At 50.5% G+C, this 18,662-nt stretch overlaps 4 protein-coding genes across 4 annotated transcripts; all 4 read right to left on the bottom strand.

Annotated features, from left to right (window-relative positions):
• Positions 1–1,300: 1,300 nt before the first annotated feature.
• BO70DRAFT_164214 (uncharacterized protein) lies at positions 1,301–1,692 on the bottom strand. The gene has a single exon (XM_025538310.1). It carries the CDS (start codon positions 1,592–1,594, stop codon positions 1,382–1,384), a length of 213 nt encoding a protein of 70 aa, XP_025402453.1. The 5' UTR covers positions 1,595–1,692; the 3' UTR covers positions 1,301–1,381.
• Positions 1,693–6,165: 4,473 nt separating this feature from the next.
• BO70DRAFT_164204 (uncharacterized protein) lies at positions 6,166–6,958 on the bottom strand. Its single transcript, XM_025538309.1, has one exon. The coding sequence runs from the start codon at positions 6,741–6,743 to the stop codon at positions 6,246–6,248; it is 498 nt and encodes a 165-aa protein (XP_025402452.1). The 5' UTR covers positions 6,744–6,958; the 3' UTR covers positions 6,166–6,245.
• A 2,389-nt stretch (positions 6,959–9,347) lies between these two features.
• BO70DRAFT_385335 (putative bZIP transcription factor) lies at positions 9,348–11,807 on the bottom strand (the record flags this gene model as incomplete). Its single annotated transcript, XM_025545729.1, has 3 exons — positions 10,767–11,807; positions 10,517–10,707; positions 9,348–10,452 (listed from the first exon to the last, which is right to left on the bottom strand). Exons 1-3 carry the CDS (start codon positions 11,322–11,324, stop codon positions 9,348–9,350), a joined length of 1,854 nt encoding a protein of 617 aa, XP_025402451.1. The 5' UTR covers positions 11,325–11,807.
• Positions 11,808–16,114: 4,307 nt separating this feature from the next.
• BO70DRAFT_359541 (uncharacterized protein) lies at positions 16,115–16,768 on the bottom strand. Its single transcript, XM_025542562.1, has one exon. The coding sequence runs from the start codon at positions 16,576–16,578 to the stop codon at positions 16,369–16,371; it is 210 nt and encodes a 69-aa protein (XP_025402450.1). The 5' UTR covers positions 16,579–16,768; the 3' UTR covers positions 16,115–16,368.
• Positions 16,769–18,662: the final 1,894 nt, after the last annotated feature.

Here is an 18,662-nt window from a genome sequence, read left to right as displayed (position 1 = left end):
AAAGTGTCTAATGTCTCTGGGACCGTGTCTATATCAGGATGATTGCGAAGAAGCTCACAGAGAAGTCTGTAATCTGACGGGGAGGTCTGATTTCTGAAGACAAACATCCCGAGCCCAAGACAGAAGCATGTTGTATGAACGTGTATACTCAGACATGCAAAAATCACCGTGTAGTAGGACACGCGGACGGTAGAAAGGGAAGGAATAGTACCTCCCCCTTTACGAGGGTTCGAGAGTTTAACTCTATTTTCGTGATGGAATTCCCGATATGTTGATTCGAAGCTGTAGTATGGCAGGACAGAGCCCGACTGATGTATTCCTTGTTGGAACTTATCGACCAGCACGTTGGAGTATGTATCTCCAACCAGCCGAAGCTGAGATGGAGGAGGAAGAGGGGTTTCACTTCTGGTCTCCATGATATGAGCTGGGATCTCAATTTGAGATATCTCTGTCTGGAATGAGAGAGACCATGTAGGAGCGATTTCCTATTTTTAGTTGAGGGGAAGACCGGACGGCGCTTGACGTCCATCAGCTCGCTCTGCTCGATGGTCTTGAAGGATCTAGAACTTGATTGGCACTCTGATGTGCATGCAGCATTGCAGGACTATCGAATACCTTTTCCATTCTTGGTGATAAGGGATCGCATCATGTAACGAGAGCAGTGCTCTGTGCTTCTTCTGTTCTCTCTTGAGCCGAAGGAATCATGCTAAACCGATTCTCTATTTCTTCTCGTAAAAGCCGAGACACCAGCGGTAGTCCTTCGAATGACGACTGACACGATCATCAATGTAACAACGCGGCTTCTCGCCGTAGATTGATTCGCCAGAAAAAACACATCAGTCTTCTAAGATTGACCAGTCGTTGGCCATTTTCCGCAGCCAATACAGTGTTGAGGGGCTGGAAATGTCGGTGTTCAACAGTATCAACTAGATTCTTGATACCATACCATTTGTGCCACGTTAATTCTTGCTTGATGCTGAGAAGTCATCAACTGATACCGCTAGCACTGACCACGGAAAGACCGGAGCAACCCATCTAGGATCATAGGTCTCGACAAGAATATTATAGACGGACTTGAAAGACCCATCAGGGCCACGAGCCACGTGTCCCTGTGCCTGTCTTTGACAACGGAATGGAAGGGAAGAAAAGACACCTCCCCTCCACGGTAGGATTTGGATATACCAATTTCGGACGTATAATGATGTGCACAGTCTGTACATCAGAACTGTTGTAGATTAGCACTTGATGCCCTGTCCGGACTGTCTTCTTTTCGGTCCCGGTGGACAATATATCGTAGCAAGCGAGTTCGAAGCCGAAATACCAGGATTCAATGGATGAAACAAGGAGGAAGATGATAGGAGAGGAAGATTGGAAACGAAGTTCACACTCGAACAATAAGTTCTTGCGTTACGATCCAAGATCTACCACTGCAGTATCGACCCCCGGATTTCCATAAAATCTGGTTTTCCGGCAGGCAACAAAAAAGAGTCGTAAACCAGTAGACCCGGGAACCAGGGTCTGTAAAGAGAGCAGAACGATTAGATCTTGTCTTTGTTATCATCATCCGCTTCTTAGTCTTCGTTCTCCACCTCATCTTCAACCCCGTTTTCCCCCATCTCCGTCCCCTTGGCCTTTTCCTTCGATTTATTACTGCCCTTCCCACCAGACACAGTGAGCCTGTCGGCCTTGACCAGCTCTTGCCACTTGGTCTGAAGACAGAGGGACTGGATACTCCACTCTAGGACGGTTTGACGCCCACAGGGGTCGTAAAACGGGGGAATACCCGTAAGACTAAAGAAATGTCTTGACAACCTCTAGATAGAAAGGTCGTGCTTCCTGTTTGATGACAGGATATCCACCGTAAGTGTTGTCTTTCAAGGCCACACAGCCACTGCAGAGAGGGCATGACGCCTTCTTTTTTTCGAAGTTCTGCCTTGAGAGCTTCATGTGAGATGAAACCGAGGAAAACCACCAGTTTGGAGGGAGACACGTCCAATAGATAAAGAGGTAGAGACGGAGATGAGGATGCTCGTCTCTGCTGCGAGAGATTTTGGCGGTTCCAGCTTGGAACTATGGTAATTTCCATATTATGGCAATCCAAAGCCGCAGGCTTCAAGGAATGTTGCGAGGCTTTCTGTACTCATCATGCTGAAAATGCCGTATGTTGTGCAATAGGAAGCTGGGCCGAAGCTAAGCCAACGACTTATAAATTGATGCGTTGATGACTTCCCATTAGTAGTGGAAGGATATAAACAACCAACTTTTAATAAATGACCAATCAGGTCGTCGTTGAAAGGGGGGTTCTTCAGCCGAGATGAGTGGGCGTCGGCTTTTATGTCGCACCGTAATAACAGCTTTTTTGGAATCTCAATCCATGAGATATTTTTCCCCCTTCTCCTTCTTTTGTCTGTTGTCTCTTTTAGAAACCAACCAGAGCGGCCAAGAGCCCCTATAGCGAAGAAGACGACACGGAACGCAGTCGCCCAATGTAGGGATACATCGTCCGTAACGCGGAGAATGTATCCCCGACACCGCGTAGCGCGACGGATATCTGGAATCAGGTAGGAAAAAACATAATTCTTGCGATCGAGAACATGGGCTTTGAAGCTGTGTGTGGCTCTTTTTCGTAGGCTGAAAGTTTTCCATTCATATTTAAAACGCGACGGAGCTCCTCTTTTAGTAGTAGGAGTAACTAAAGAGCCCCTTTGGATGTTGCATTTTGAGCAGCCAGTCTCTTCTCCTGAAGCACGTTCTTTCGAGATGATTTCCAGCTCGCAGGCTGGATATTGCCGTTGACGAACTGTTCCAACAATGAATCATCATTGCTCTATGCAGCTTCGTGAAAAATAGCATCAAGATGTTGCTATGAGCCTTTTCTGATAGGATATATCCTGACGCGCGTTCTCGTGGAATCTGGGGTTTCTAGATCGAATATCCCGTTTTTAGTCACATGTATCTTTCTCACTGGGATATCTGGCACGGAAACGCCAAACCAAAATATGGTTTGACCTCTATCAGAGCGCGCACAGGTGACTATGCTTTGCCCAGCGACAGCCACCAATTCTGGCTTCGTATTGAGGGCTAGCGAAGCTGGCCTTGAAGGCTCTTGGTGCATAGTCACATCCATTCTTGTAACTGGGATGTCTGGCATGGAAACGCTAAACCGAAATATGGCTTGACCTCTATGAGGGCGTCACCGGGCTTTGCCGGGAGATAGCCACCAACTCTGGCTTCGTATTGAGAGCTAGCAAAGTTGGCCGTGAAGGCTCTTGGTGAATAATCCACTCGATCAGAGTGTCAAGTAGTACCGGGGTGTGCTGTGTGCTGTTACAGCTGACGCGAAGAGAATCCAGTAGTCTGCGAATATGCCTGGGAGAGCAAAAGCCCCCGCTTTAGCCCACGCACATGGATCTTCGCCGTCGGGGAGCGTCCATAATCGGGGTCGGTGTGTCGGGACAGAGCAAAGAATCGTTTGCCGTATGCCCAGAGCGGATTGGAGAATCAATCGATAGTCAGCGTTTATTTTCCATAGCAAACCGATGCGTAGGGATCAGTCAGCTAGGATTCTGTGGAAAGGTTCAAGACCGTCTACGAGCTCGGATGGTGGTGTTGATGTTGACGGCAGCTCTGACTCCGTCAAACAAGCCGACTTCAGGCTCATCCTCGTCACTGGACGCCGCAACGACTGATTGACAGTCAGGGCCGATGACAGTATGTGTGCATCGGCCGTCGAATCTGCGAGGTTGATCTCACTCTGAATTCCTTTGCGTCAGAGCTGGGATTTAAGGAAAAAAGCAGCCAGCTGTCGTCGAGGGACGGAGAGGAAAATCATCATGTGATGTTGATGATCACTTCCACTGAAGTGGATGTTGTCTGCCAGAGTACTATAATTGTGGGCCCAGGAACCACATGGTGTGGCTCAAAGTCCAACAGGACCGGCGACCGAGAAGGACTGCGAAATGAATAGATTGGGTGAATTCATCTCGCGGTAAGCATGAACCGAGGATTGATTCGAGACACCCTGCGTCTTGCGCTTGTATGATCTTTCCCACCCGAAGGAAATTTCGCGGACAGGGCTCAGCTCTGCCGCCTCTTTCTTCTCTTTCTTCTCTTCGCGAAGAGACAATGATGCTTCAAAGCATAAGCATTGCTCTAATTGAGAGAAGAGATGTAGGTTTCGAAACTTGTCGTTTCTCAATCGACGTAACTTGGAGCCGCCGCAAATGCTGAGCTCTGCGTCCTAAGCAAACTGCTGAGAGCCATTGGTGCCTAGACAGCGCCTAACACCAACACTAACACCTGGAGGAGAAAGTGTGTGATAGATCATAAAGTTGATATACTATATCTCACTTGGAGGTCGACCTTTTGGAATCAACTGCCAAGCCATGACAGGAGGGCTTTTCTGAGCTGTAGATATAGCGTCATTCGGTTGAGCTATAGATATAGAGAAGACCATGTTGAGTAGGTGCTCAATCGTGCGCGTGGTGCGGTCTTGGAAGAAATATTCTAGATCGCAGAAACGGCTACAAATTCCTCCAAGGTGGCTTTATAATGAGGGAGATGATAGTGTTATACTGAAATATTTAATGCGTTATTTGCTGATAGGAGCCGCCGTGATAGAGCGCGTGCGAGGCTCAGTGGGCTGAAGCAGTCGATCGACGCAAAGTCTCATATGAGACAGAGACAGAGACACCCCCCAACTGTTTTGGGAGGATGCGATAGGGCCACATACCCTCGAAGATCGCAGCGCTGCGATAGCAGCTGCATAACCAAGAGGCTATTCCAATTTCCAACTAGAGACTTGCATGACAGGTGCAATACTTGCAAGCTCCCATTCGCTTCCGTCTAGTTGTAAGATGCAGTGCGACTTTGCAGACGCGAAGCAAGATATTGCTTGCCATGGTAGTTCTTCCTGGTTTGGAAAGGACGTGCGGGAATCGAGTATCGGGATGCTCAAGCTCGACAGAGCTGTTGCCTGACAATAAGTAATCTGACTTAGAGTTTGGACGCAAGACCGCAAGCCACCTATCGGGACCATAATAGACATAGAATATAAAGAGCCATCAATACTATAAAGTTGAGGTGATATAACTCGATTCAACAGCAAGAGCATATCGAGACCAAGTATCGCCCAAGCAATGGGGATCTCGTCTCCAGGTCTCGAAAAGTTTGTAACGAAGCTACTTCGTTGAATGACCATATTGACCACGAGCTGTAGATCTTAGAGACTCCGTACGACACATTTTGCTGTATGAGTGCTAGCTTCTGAGCCTTGGTGTTAGCTCAATTGTCAAACCATGACAAGCAAGGCCGACGGCACGAAGCCATGATCGAGCGCGAGCTTGGGTGTTGAAACCCCGTTCAGCCCGAGAGCTGGCCATCAGATCGTCTTTGGCGAACTGGAAGGACACGACGCCCTGAGGCATCGAGAGCACGACCAGCCCGCGCGGGGATAATTTTGGTTGGAAAATCAATCGAGGTTCCTCATGAGCAGGTGGCGCATTGGAAGCGACGGTTTGTCGATTTTGAATTTCAATTTTCGTATGGAAACTGAATATTGAAGTCTGCCAGTCTCCATGTGTCGACTTCTGTTTGTCGAATTTGGTGTGTCAAAATAGTAGATCGATTTCGAAATATTGACTTCGAATGTCGACCTCAATATATCGACCCGATATCCCATGCCACAATGCCGCAAGGCTTCTTCTTGGCCGCGTAAATGCGCACTTGAGCATGTCATGCCACCAAACTACCACCGCAGTGGCATGAACCTTCTGGACCAATCCAAAGACATGATTGTCCAGATTGCGGAACAAAGTCGTCCTCGAGTTACCCCCGGGAACCCACCCCGAGCATCGTCGAGGGAAAAGATAGTCCCACGGTGTAGATATATATACCGACCAGAACATGGTCGAGGACGAACACCCGGCGTGATACGCCTTCTATCCAGTAATCTGGATAGATGGACAACTTCCATATTGAGTCCAGTATGGCACAATTCCATCTCTGTGGACGTCGCTAGCTTGACAATGAAGTGCGATCAGGAAACGGAAGGTATTGGTGTTGGCAATAGCCGCTGGCTGGACTGAGACTGCGACTGATGTCTCGAGTCGGTACGCGGTAGTAAGAGTTCGACACGGTAGGTGTTTTTCCGTTGATACAGAAAAATGATACATTCATGTTTCTGCTCACCACGCAGCAACCTCGTCTGTAAGAAGAAACAGCCCTATCCACCCTCCTGAGCGTCTTTAAACAAAATAACAGCTCGGAGGGTGGGTAAGATGATGCTGCTGTTGTTTACATCGTCGGAAGCGATATTCCAAAGGACGGATACCTTGATCCGATGATGTGGATGTCTCTTGCCATTTAACCCGTATCCCGAGCCAAAAATGAAGACTCAATATGCAAGCTCTATCCGATAATACAGATAGAAGTGGCAGCGGATACTGGTGCTCAACACACAACAACACCATCATCTGCGACGACGCGGCAACCTGAACGTTACCAGGTGTCACCCATCCGCAAGGCAGGATAGCCCTGTCCGCCCCTTGAGTGTCCCCGGATAAAAAGAGATCTCGGGATGGAGATAGGTAGTTCGCTATTTGGTGGATCAAAGATGATACAACCAGGGACGACGTTGATCCAATAATCAAAATGTGTCGCTCCAGTAAGTCATCTCTCGAGTCAGACTTGAAGTGAAAGCTCTTGTTCTTTTGAGCGAATAGCATCGAACATTCTACCCTCATAATTGGTCAGAGGCCCAATTATATACTGCCAAGTGCGAGATATCTATAATGATATCTTCATCCCAACAATTGTTGGAGGATTGTATGCTGCAATCCAGTTATATCTGTGCTGCCAGAAGTCCGCATTGGGCGCTTTGCCGGGGAAAGCTCGGTCGGGGGATTATCTCCTCGGACCTACTGCCCTTGTATGCGGGCCTGGGTTGCGGAGGGGCGATTTCCAGCTCATTTGCTGTTCTTGAGTAGAGAACATCTGCTGATGAGCCCTTATATGCAGAGATGGCTTGCGCAGCAGCGATTTACAGCTCATTCGCTGTTGATGTAGACAACGTCTGTCGAAAATATGGCCCATATGTGAAAAGACCATATGTAGGCGTCTCATCAACTCCATACTGGACAATGTCGAATATCGACATATCCAAACAATGGATATTCATGATAACGCCATGACTAGGTGTACGATGAAAATATCCATACTGCCAGAAATTTGTCTTGGGCGTAGCCAGCCCGTCGAGAGAGTAGGGGGTATCTGCTGATAACCCCCCCGGTTTGTTCCTGGGACTTTCACACGCGTGCTTGCTTTGATTCTATGGGATGTATCTGTTAGTATTGGATAGTACTGGATAGAATAGTGAGAGGAGAGGGACAGAGAAAGAGACAAACAAGGTACCTACAGTGCAGCCGAAGCACACACACCACACTACACCACACAAGATCGATCTGAGCAATGGTAAGTTCGTGCCAAGTTGTTTGACAGTGGATATCCAAGTGAGAAGTCATGATTCGTTGGTTGATATATCCCAGGGTTTTGCAAGAAGCAGTGCGAAGCGCTTCTTTTTCAGGATAAAGAAATGAATAGAAGAAGACAGCGAGGAAAAGTAAGTAATCTTTAACACAGTAAAGCTCTTCAGGAAGAAAGAGTGTATTTGCGAAGCGAGATAAAACTTCATAATCATTTGTCTCTGCATATTATCATGAGAGTGGGAGAGAGAGAGAGAGAGAAGGAAGGAGAGGGACAGGGGAAAACAGAAAAGAAGAGGGGTTAAGTAAACAGACAAGCCCAACTCAGTGATGACTCTCAGTGACCGCGTCCGCGGCGACCATTTCGGCGTCCATGGCGATGGCGTCCGCGGCAACCGTCCCCGGGAGACTTTCATTTCAGCCAAGACAAACGTGAATCCCAAGAACCCCCCCATATCCAGCCAGTAGCAAGACAGACCTACCCAGAGGCATCTGGACCGGGATGAATGTCTCGGCTCCACTGCGCACCCCCACGGCACACCGCAGATTACAGCATTCACGACCATCCAGATTCCCAGAAGCCTAATTTCTACTCTGTACGGTGGTGAGTGTGGACGTCTCGGATCCGAGTGGGCATCTAGACTTTTTATTTCATGCGCCTGTAGTGGCAAAGTGAGACTGAGGCGTCACTGTCCAAACTATGTACAGTACAGTAAGGTAAAGTAAAGCAAGCGAAGTGAATCAAAGTAAAAGTATAGCACAGATGAACAAAAGAAAATCAAATTGGTTCCAAAAAAGGAGTGGACGGGGCCAAAAAGCCCCAAGATAAGGTCATCTGTGCCGTGCCAGACAAGACATGGGTCTCGACATTCGGCAGATAAGTAAGTATCTGGACAAAAGAAAGTGAATGAAAAGAGCGGTAGGATCGCTCAGGAGCCAGCCCCCATCTGACAAGCAGGCAAGCATGGCGGTCCAAGAATAAGGCAGAAAAAAAAAAAAAAACAGAAAACAAAGTCATCGGCAACATAGACATTAACAGGCATCCCAAAATCATAAACATAAACATGTCAGTCATATCATAACAATCATAACAGAAGTGCCGCCCTCGGCCCAGCCCATTCCCCTCGCGATGCAAGCGAAAACAAAACCAATGCCAACGATCCCAAATAAGCAGACTCAAAAGTCAACGTCAGTAACAGTAACAATAGCAAGAGCAATAGCAATAGCAATACCACAGAAACCCGAAGAACAAGCATATGCAAAAGCTAAGTAAGCGCTCGACAAGTTCCGTCCCGTTGTTCCGTAGGACTGTCCGCGCGGCGCGGATGCAGTGCGAAAAAAAGCCAAAAGCATGATGTGCCACCCGTGAGGCAAGATGTAAATATCCAGAAGTAAATCCAAGGCGTAAAGCAAAAAAAAAGTAGAATGTACACGAATGCAACGTGTCCGGGTTGCCCGTGAAATTCGCTCCCAGTCCGTAATATGATCAAAAACGCATGTACGCCGATAAGCCGAAGGAGTGCGAAACGTAGAGCAACATCGCTAAATGGTCAGACGAAGTCATCAAATCAGGACGCTAGGTCCGTAAGATATATCCAGTCGAAGTGAATGGTAAGCTGTCTATGTATGTATATGGCTAAATCTGGCTAAAACTGGCCAACAGTCGTGTCGGTGGGCACAAGATGTGCTAGTAGAGAAGGTGTCTTTGCAGGAGGACGAAGGGTGGGGGAGAGGCGGAGAGAGAAGCACAGAACTCGATCAGGTTGCAGAAGGAACGCAGGCAAGATGAATATCTCTGGGCATGGTGAGGAGAGCTGAGAAGGGCGAGGGACGGACGGGCGAGCCCCGGGCCTTAAAGCGGGCGCACTACTGACTGAAGGCGGAGTCTTCCTCCTTTACGGGGGAGACGCCGCATTCCTGGACCATCCGTCTGAAGTCTCGGATCACCTTTTCAGGGACTCGATCCCACATGAGGGAGCGAGAGTAGACTTCAGAGGTGGCCTTGTTAGGAATCTTGTGGGCGCCGTTACCGCGCAGAGCAGCGAGCGCTTGCTGGAGATTAGAAGGCTGCTGTTGCTGCTTGTAATCGACGCCTGCATCGTCAAAAGTCGTCAGGGAGTTGTATTGGTCCGCGTTGAGGGCAAAGACCTGCTCCTGCTCTTGCTGCTTGGTAGGCAGCGTGAGCGTGTTGTGGAGCGCATCCAGGCTCGAGGGTACCGCGCCGGCGGTCATCTGGGCCATCTCGGCTCCGGTGATGGTGGTCGGCATGGGCACCCCCGAAGAGGAGGCGACGGCCGCCTGGTTCGAGGACTGGGCGAACTCGGGCGGAGACGAGGACAGCACAGCCCTGAGGACGTTCGCGGACTCCGCACGATACTCCTCCGAGAGCTGGGGAATAGAGCGAGACAGCGAGGAGCTGTTGGAGGCAATGAAGGCTCCGAACAGCAGGCACATGTAGAACGCGTTCCAGCTGAAGGGGTAATCGCTGGTCGCAGACTTCTCCTTGTCGTTCGTGGACACCACCAACGACGAGGAGTGTGCCGAAGTGGGAACAGGCTCCGCCTCCAGGGAGAGGCTGTTCACCATAGTAAAATCCTCCCAAGGACTGCTGTCCATGGTCAAGTTCTCAAAGTCAGAGAACTCGGTGGGCAGGGTCGTGGGAGCGGTAGCCCTCGAGTGTCGCTCCAGTTTCTCCACGGTCTCCTTGAGGATGTTGTTCTTCTTTCGAAGATCAGCAGTCTCCAAGGTGTGGACCCGGATTATCTCATCCTTCTCCATGTGCATCGTGTTGATGTACTGGGTGATCTCCTGCTGGGCGGACATCCATTCGCCCTTCTCGCGAAGGAGGTCGGCCTCCCGCAAACGCATGTTCTGCAACTCCTCCTCGAGGTCGTTGATGACCTGGGTGAAATGCTTCTTCTCCTCCTCCAATTTCTCGGTGTGGAGCTTCTTGCGCTGACGCGAATCCAAACTAGAACGGGATGAGTTCTCCGGTGATGTCATTATGCAAGGGGCGTTGGGGGGGGGTAACTTACGCAGCCTGACGGTTCCTCAGCAGCCGCTTCTGTTGTTTCAGTTCCTTGATCTCCTCCTCATTGCTCGACTGGCTGATCAGCTGGTCGATGTTGCTCAAAGTCCGCTCCGCAGGAATCTCAAAGCGAGCGTTCTTCTTGCGGATTCCGTCGCGGCGAATACTCAAGGGAGAGCTGTTGCGGTAGGTCGGGCTCTTGGTGGGCCGCGACATGGTATCAGGCAGGTCCGTCGCAGCCGGCATCCAGCCCTGACTGGACTGGGGGACATGGCAACCGCAGCCGGGTGCGCGAAGGCGAGGCCGGGGCGATATGACATGGACGGGATGTTGATGGTGTTGACAGGACCGACGGCGCCACCAGCGAAGGGGGCGGACGCGGTGTGGTCCAGTTCCGAGGGAAAGTGATCGTACATGGCGGTGGGTGTGCAGGAGCCCGAGTCCTTCGCGAGCGGCCAGGATGCCTGCTGGCCATATGCAGCGGAGGGATGGGCGCCGTCTACCCGCATGAAAGGATTGGGGGCGGTTTCAAAGAAAGCATGGTTGACTTGGGAGTTGTGCCGGGACTGGTTGCTAGAGACGGAATGGGAGAAGTCGGACCAGACGGAATCTCGATGCGCGAATGCATCGGGTGCATGGTCATATGAGGTTCTCCGGTGGTCGGCAATAGTGGAAGGGAGTTCGGGGGAGGTCGAGTCGAGGATCTTATCGTCTAGTACACTCATCTCGTCCTCTTCTGAATATGACGGCTTGGCGTCCAATGTGGAGGGGGATTGTTGGTAGAAGTCAAAAGATGGTTGAGAATATCTTGCCATAACTGTGAGTGTGTATATGACGAAGATAAAGATGAAAAAAAGGCTTTTTTTCCCTGGGAAAAAGCCGGTCGATGATTGTAGAGAAGCAAGAGGCGGTGTGTAAATTGGGGGGGCCGAAGGGTGCGGGGTTTGGGTGGTTGGTGAGAGGGCGACAGGACCGGAGACTCCCAAATAGAGGAATGGGTGTAACCGGGGGAGAGTTGAAGATGGAGGAGACTGAGAGGAAGAGAGTTCTCAGAAGTCTCGAGGGGAGGAGAAATAGTCAGGTCGGGCTAGAGGAGAAGTGGATGAGTCCGATGGTGGTGGTGGTGGTGGTGGTGGTGGTGTGGTAGTAGTGGTAGTAGTGGAGAGGCGAAGTGGAGGCAGCGAAGAGAAGCAGGGGGAGGCACGGAAGAAGTATGTATGATAGAACTAGGGAGGGGAAGAGGGAGGGGGAAATGATGAGGTCTCTTGTGATCAAGAGAGTTTGAAGCTTAGTATGTTGATTGATTGTGATGGAGGACAAGAGCAAGTGACAAGCGGGAGGGGGACGCCATATATCTTTCGGGGCTGAATTCGGAACCACCATGAGATGGCCCTGAACCTGACCAAGATCAGAATAGTAGCTCTGGTCGACCAACCCAAGGCAAAAATTAAAACCACACCAGGAAATAAAATAAACACCTCAAAATAGACGAACAAAAATAAATCCAAGTAAAATAGCGAGCGAACATAACCATAATGCTAACCTAACCATACTTTCTCTGGACCTGACCTGACCCATAATATCCAAACCAACAGCGGCTATCATAGGGAAGAGAACGAAAAAAAAAAAATAAATAAATAAAAATAAAACCGAAACGGAAAAATTCAAAACAAAAATAAAATCAAATCAAAAAAAAGAGGGAAGAAGGAGGAAGACCAAGAGAACGACGGCCAAGAACGAAAACCACCCCCAAAAAATAATCGCGACTAATTCCCACCTTTTTCCCACGGCCTTCTCTAAAGAAGAGAAAGTAGGTAGGCATTAGGCAAGTCAACACAGACCCATCGCTCGCCCGCTCACTAATCGCAGCTCCCAAACATCAGAGCACACATCCGGCGGTCAGCGGAAAAGTCAAAAGACGAGGCGACGATTTCTGACTGTTCCCGAGATTAACGAGACGCGATCATTGGATGCTTCGTTGGGCAGACGTGCAGCTGGCAGGGGAAAAAAAACCTTTGGAAACCCAGAAGAGGGAGGCAGAGAGGATGAATAATCATCGTTCCTGGCCGGTTACTCGTCCAGTGCTTTTGCTAAGGACGAATAATGATCATGACGCTTCTCGTGTACCGTGAAGTCCCCCCCCCCCCCCCTTCTCCCCTCCCCCATCCGCCCTCCCCATCTTCGGTCTTCTGCCCTGGCTTGGTAACGTTGAGGTTATTCAGAAATTATTTTGTCAAAGTCGATTCTCAAACCAGGGCGGACGGAGTCGGGTCCCCGATCGCCTGCTGCCTCCCACCACCACCACCACCCTACCCTGTACCTAACTACAACCTACTATACTTTGGCCAGACGCGACTCATACATGGTGCAGGAGGAAGTCCCTGATAGGCTCTGGAGACCACCCATAGTCGCCTGTAGAGGGTACCTAAGATTCCAACCGTCGCATAGTAAGAAAACCCTAACCGCCAAACCTAACCAACAACATCCATCGACCGAGAGAGGGGACTCACGGGCAAAGCCGTTGCCTGCCACAACCACATCCACCATCACAACCTTAGATACCAACGCCGATTGCCTTCTGTCAGTGTCAGTGTCAGTGGCACTATGACCAAAGCAGAGCCGTCGTAGATACTACTACTCCCAGGGAGGTTCCCCCGATGCTAGCTATCTAGTCCGTAGTACCTAAGTACTACATACAGTGAAGTAAGTATTAGGTGCTGGGTCGTCGGTAACGGAACCATGGTTAATATTACGGGTGGGGCCACAACTCGGTTATCGATAGCCTATCATGAGATGGATCATCCTGCCAGAAAACGACCCCTCTATCTAAGTATCTATGTATCTTCTAACTATCTATCCAGTATGTGTAAGGGTACGGATAACTAACTACTGCCCACTCCGACGCGCCGTCGAAACGCTCCATGTGCCCTCCGCGACTCGCCATGCGGCCACCACCGATTCCTTCCTTCCAGTTCCAGTTCCAGTCCCAGTTCCTTTCAAGCGGCGAGCGCATCCGCCGCAGCCCGATCCAACATCGCATGAATGGGTGCGGTTGCGGTTGCGGTTGCGGTTCATCACACGGCAAGGCAAACGATTGGTACCTGGGCCAACACCCTGGGTTTCAAAAGTAGAATGACCGGTCCCTCCATAGTATCGGTAGGGATGTATCTACCTCCCGCTCTCTTCATGTAAATAGGTAAGGTAGGGTAAGTAGGTACCTGAACGGCGCACTCCCCGAGACCAGGGCTGGGGGGGCTCTTTTGTCTCTTCCTCGCCTTCTCTCTCCCTTTTCCCTCTCAGTCTCTGCTGCCCAAAGAGAGGATCGTCTGTGCGCTCAGTCAGTATGCATCCATCCATCCATCCATCCATCCCATGATCGACCCCTGGGATAGGGCGAGTCGCCGATTACATGACGATACGATCGGTAAGTACGGCCGACGATGAGAGCATACCTTAGCACCCTCCCCTCCATCCCGGGAACGGTTCCATTGATCAGATGGACACTGGTCCAGGAGGTCATACAATACGGGTGACCGGGTTCAGCAGTTGCGGTTAGGAAGCGCATCGCTCTCCGTCCCGCAGGACCAATCATTCGCGCGCCAGTGTGACATCCTGTCGGGCTCGGGAAGCGAAGAGAGTACGTAAGTACGTACACCTAGGTCGGTACCGTAGGTAGGAAGGAAACTATTTCCATCGTGATCCTCGAGGTAGGTACCGTATCTAGTCCACTTGCTGGTGTCATTCTTGCAACTGGCAAGAGAGCTACTACGTATGGGCTAAATGGGGGTTTCCGGGCTGGATCAGGCCGTGGGAAAGTACGGTGGTTCGGGTGGGCGATGAGAATGATCCGATGGGCTATGATCCCATCCATCCGCCTGCTAACTTCCAAAGCCTCGCTCGTTCTTGGGCCTGATGATGATGATGATGATGATGATGCTGATGCTAATGATTGTTATCGGGGATGTTTGCTCGACGGCCTCGTATACCATGGCATTATATCCCACACAGACACACACACACACACACACACATACACATATCCACACATACACCCTCAAACAATAGCAATCATCATCAATAATATACTTGTGGACAACAACAAGAAGTTACTCATCTCTGGTACAGTTAGGGCCGGCCCGTCGTAGGCCAGAGATCCAGTGACCCAGAGATCCACAGCGAAACAAGAAAAAGAAAAATGAAAAAAGAAAGGAAAGAAATGAAAAAAAAAAAAAAAAAAAAAAGAATCAGGGCCCTTTTGCCATTTCGGTTAGCCTGGTACTGGCAGCCAAACATCGCATGCACACCCGTTCTGTTGCGACACCCGCCGCCCGCCCGTGCTTTGGGACCAATTCCAGCAATGATACCGACAGGACAAGACAGGACAGGACAGGACAGGACAGGACAGGATATGTACATACCGCGGAAGCTGCTACTGCTGCTGCACCAGATGCAGAAAAAGAAAAGCACAGACAGATCAGATTTCCATCTGGGAAATCCCAAGACCCAAGCTCAAGCCCCAAGCCCTGTACTTACTTACTACTTACCTAAGTATCTACATAAGTATTTGATGAAATGAATCTATGGGTTCGATACCGGGGCCTTTTCTTTTATCTTCGTTTCTTTTTCTTTTGTAGGTATCTGCCTGTCTGTCGGCCAGTCGGCCAGTCGGCCAGTAGTTTCCCGTAAACACGGTAGCCTCCCCATTGCCCGTCTGCCTTACGAACCTCCACTGCAGTAAATAAAACTTGCATACTTGCATTTGCCGCAGACAGGCAGGCAGACAGGTAAGTACTTACTGTACCAAAGTAGTATCATCTAGGTAGATAGATACCTAGTGTCTAGTGATCCATAGGAGTAAGTAAAGTACTAGGTAAGTAAGTAGGCAAGTAAGTAAACTACACATCCAGGTTAATTTCCTCTTTAGGCAAACGCACAGGCCGAACTTAATCCACATTTGACGGTTCACCTGCATTTTTCCTTTTTGGCCATGGGGCTCGTGGATTGGATTGGGGGGGGGTGATGGAAGGGCTTCCCACTTTCTTTTTTTACTTAAGTCATAGGAAGTGAAAGTAAGGCCTCTAACAGACTAACTGTACCACTGTCTCCCCACCTACCCACCTTAGGTAACTATCCCAGACGTCACGAGAGTAGGCAGTTAGTGAGTGAGTGAGTGGTTTACTACCTAGTAGAGAGAGAGAGAGGGAACCTTGCGGATGGCAAGAGGGGCCCGGAGATGTCTAGTAGTGAATACCCATACCGATACCCATACCCAACTCTTAACTAGGCAAGATGGGGACAAGAGAGCTCCATAGTATGATAGTTAGTATCATCTAGTAGATGTCTAGATAGTTAATAGCAATTCCGCCCGGCTATAATGCCGAAGACAATCACTACTACTAACTACCTAACTCCCTATATCCCGTGTATAATAAGATAAGTAGATATAGGATGAAACCGGGTGCGTTAGACAACAGCACCATAGCACCATCGGAAGGTCGGTACCTACCTACCTACCTACCTTACCTTACTTACCTTAGGTACCTACCTACCTAGGTACGTACCCATCCCACCACCACCAGAAACCAGAAACCAGCCCTCGTCATAGCCCCCCCCCCCAATAAACCAAGTCAAGACCTAGTATCTACCTACCTCCCTACTAAGTACCTAAGCGACTCACGAAACAGCCGTAAATTAACCCCAGAAACGCATGAAAGGTAAGGCACCAGTGCTTTTCTGGTGCGGGGAACCAACGATGTCATAGCATGGCATGGCATCTCGCTCACTCGGATCCTGCTGTGCTCGGGAAGGGTATGTGCGTATGTGCGTGCGTGCGTGCGTGCGTGCGCGCGATCTGGGTTCTCATGCAGCGAGACAAGGCGAGTTTGGGTTGAAGCGTGGACTGGGAGGGAGGGAAGAGTCGGAGTAGAAGTGGATGGACCTATTGTATTGAAGGGTGAGCTTGAGCTTGAGCTTGAGGTGAGGGCGAGTCGGAGGACGAGGGCAGAGCTGTGAGGCTGTTGTTGCGGTTCTGCAGGTTGGGGAGTTTAGAGAGGAGGGAGGGGTAGCCATCATGCTAGCATGTAACAGATCTAACTGCCTACTTTGTCTTAGCAAGGCGAGGTGGTTGGTCAGGGAGCGAGTATCAGGTCTTGCTCAGTACTGGGTAGTTAGTTGCTTGGCTTTGTTTGATTTACCTCTCTCTGCCCTGTCGCGTTATACCCGAGCGAGTTAGAGATGGTGATCATGCTGTTGATGATAATGATGTTTCTGGTTTCTAGGCTCTAGTTTGTGCTCGGCACTACGCATTGAAATATACTCCCCCACGATTGGTTTACAGTGGTGATGCTATCGGACACCATGGTAGCACCGTCGGGATATCTACCAGACTAGGTGTGGATGTTCGAATCCAGACAGACATGCCCGGCCTTCGGCAGTGAATGCCATATACCTACCTACTACTATAGTGCACTAATATCCCGAGGAGGAATGATATTCGGCCGATAGACCCCTCTTCCCGTGGAAGCTTGCCTGTTTTGAGAAACAGCATCACCGAACTTTCCCTCTAAACGTGTCAACCGCCCAGTCAGCAGGGTATTTACTACTGCCGGAGTCCGGAAGTGAAGACAATGCTGCGATCCCCGCCCCATCCAAGGACAGAGGAACACCATGCAGGCGGACGGAAGTAGAAACTTCCCCTATGTTCTTCGTCCAGTGGCTTACCGCCAACTCCCAGCGATCGATAAGCTGAAACAGACCAGAAGAACCCAGCGACCCACACCTGTGCGGTAGCACTCGGCAAGCTTGGACGGACGGACGGGCACGGAGGGTGGAGGGCCCCCCATCGGAGTTGGTAGGTGCGCGCCGTAGTTGCTCCTCGCTCGCGTTGCTAACCGTTGGGTTAGGTATCTAGCGGACGGGATGGGGTGTGACTCACCTCACTACGGCTCTCTCAGTCTCTTGGTGCCTCCGGCTTTGGTTCTCGAAGGATGACCGTCTAGATGATTGCCCGTTTGGGAAGTCCTCGGCATCCTAGGCATGATGACCTGGTGTTTCAGGTCGGCGTCCTAGCACTCTTCCGGTAGCATGTGTACAGATGCCATGGGCTGGTCGCCCTGCCTTGATGGATTTGTTGGTGCTTGTTGGTGTCTAGTGTTTAGTTTACTAAGTATGGAGAGAGGGGGGGAGAAGGCTAGAGTCGAGGGAATGATGTGCTGAGGTCGAGTTGATGCCACGTTTCACAGGTGGCCATTCGACCGTGGTACGTACTGTCACGAACAGGCAGAGGTAGTATTCAGCACCTACGGAGCCACTGCCCCCGACCAATTGCCCGAGTCCGAGGATGAAAGGGAACCTTCCTTAGGGGTCAGACGTAAGTCATGTCGAGGGTCGCAGAAGGCGTCGATTCACCCGCTACTCGCGACAATCGCGTGAATCGATACAAACATTAATTAGGCCCGAAAAAGCAATTAGCTTGCCCTACATATGCTGCTGCTGCTGATGCAATGCATGTACTTGCCTGTGCTCAGATCATCTCATGCACCCAGTGAAGGAACCGAAGGCCGATTGCGTCCGATACCGATGGGAAGCAAATCACCAGTGGACAACAAACAAAGACAGGGCATCGAGTCCAATCGGAACCCCGCCAACAATTTGAAACAATGCCAGGAGAGTCCCCGAGGGCAGGCGGCGAATCCTCATCTGGATTTGGAATTGCAGCCGGGGGGCGAACCTGTACATACGGTGTGCGGGCGGGTGGGTATGGACCTGACCGTTATTCAACCCGGGGTCCTGGATAGGACAGACCAGGGGGGACGGAGGACGGTGGCCACAGGCACGTGAATGCAGGCGACGAGTCCGGATCTGATTCCTCAATCGAATTTGCCATCCGGAGAGGGCCATATCGGGCCATTCGTGACGGGCAGCATCCCAGTGTCACCTCGGGAGCGCCTCGCTAGGCTTGGAGGAGCTCGTCCGCAATGACGATGCCGAGTGGCCGTTCTGGCGGTGTACACCCGCCCAGGGTCCAATTGACGAGCGCGAAGCAATCGGTGGAGTGGTGCTACGGAGCGGAAATTAAGAGTTCGCCTCTCGGAGGCCCAGAGGATTCCGATCCCTAAGGAGCGCTGTCAGTATGGTGACTTTCGGCTCTTGTT

Source organism: Aspergillus heteromorphus, assembly GCF_003184545.1.
Source record: "Aspergillus heteromorphus CBS 117.55 chromosome Unknown BO70scaffold_4, whole genome shotgun sequence".
In the NCBI taxonomy this organism is placed as follows: Eukaryota; Fungi; Ascomycota; class Eurotiomycetes; order Eurotiales; family Aspergillaceae; genus Aspergillus; species Aspergillus heteromorphus.
The sequence above is the reverse complement of the archived record's forward strand: the minus strand, read 5'-3'. Positions and strand labels throughout refer to the sequence as shown.

Bases quoted from the DNA above. Each gene is read 5' to 3' on its own strand.
- BO70DRAFT_164214 (XM_025538310.1), bottom strand. From the start codon at position 1,594: ATGAGGTGGAGAACGAAGACTAAGAAGCGGATGATGATAACAAAGACA.
- BO70DRAFT_164204 (XM_025538309.1), bottom strand. From the start codon at position 6,743: ATGAGGGTAGAATGTTCGATGCTATTCGCTCAAAAGAACAAGAGCTTT.
- BO70DRAFT_359541 (XM_025542562.1), bottom strand. From the start codon at position 16,578: ATGGCTACCCCTCCCTCCTCTCTAAACTCCCCAACCTGCAGAACCGCA.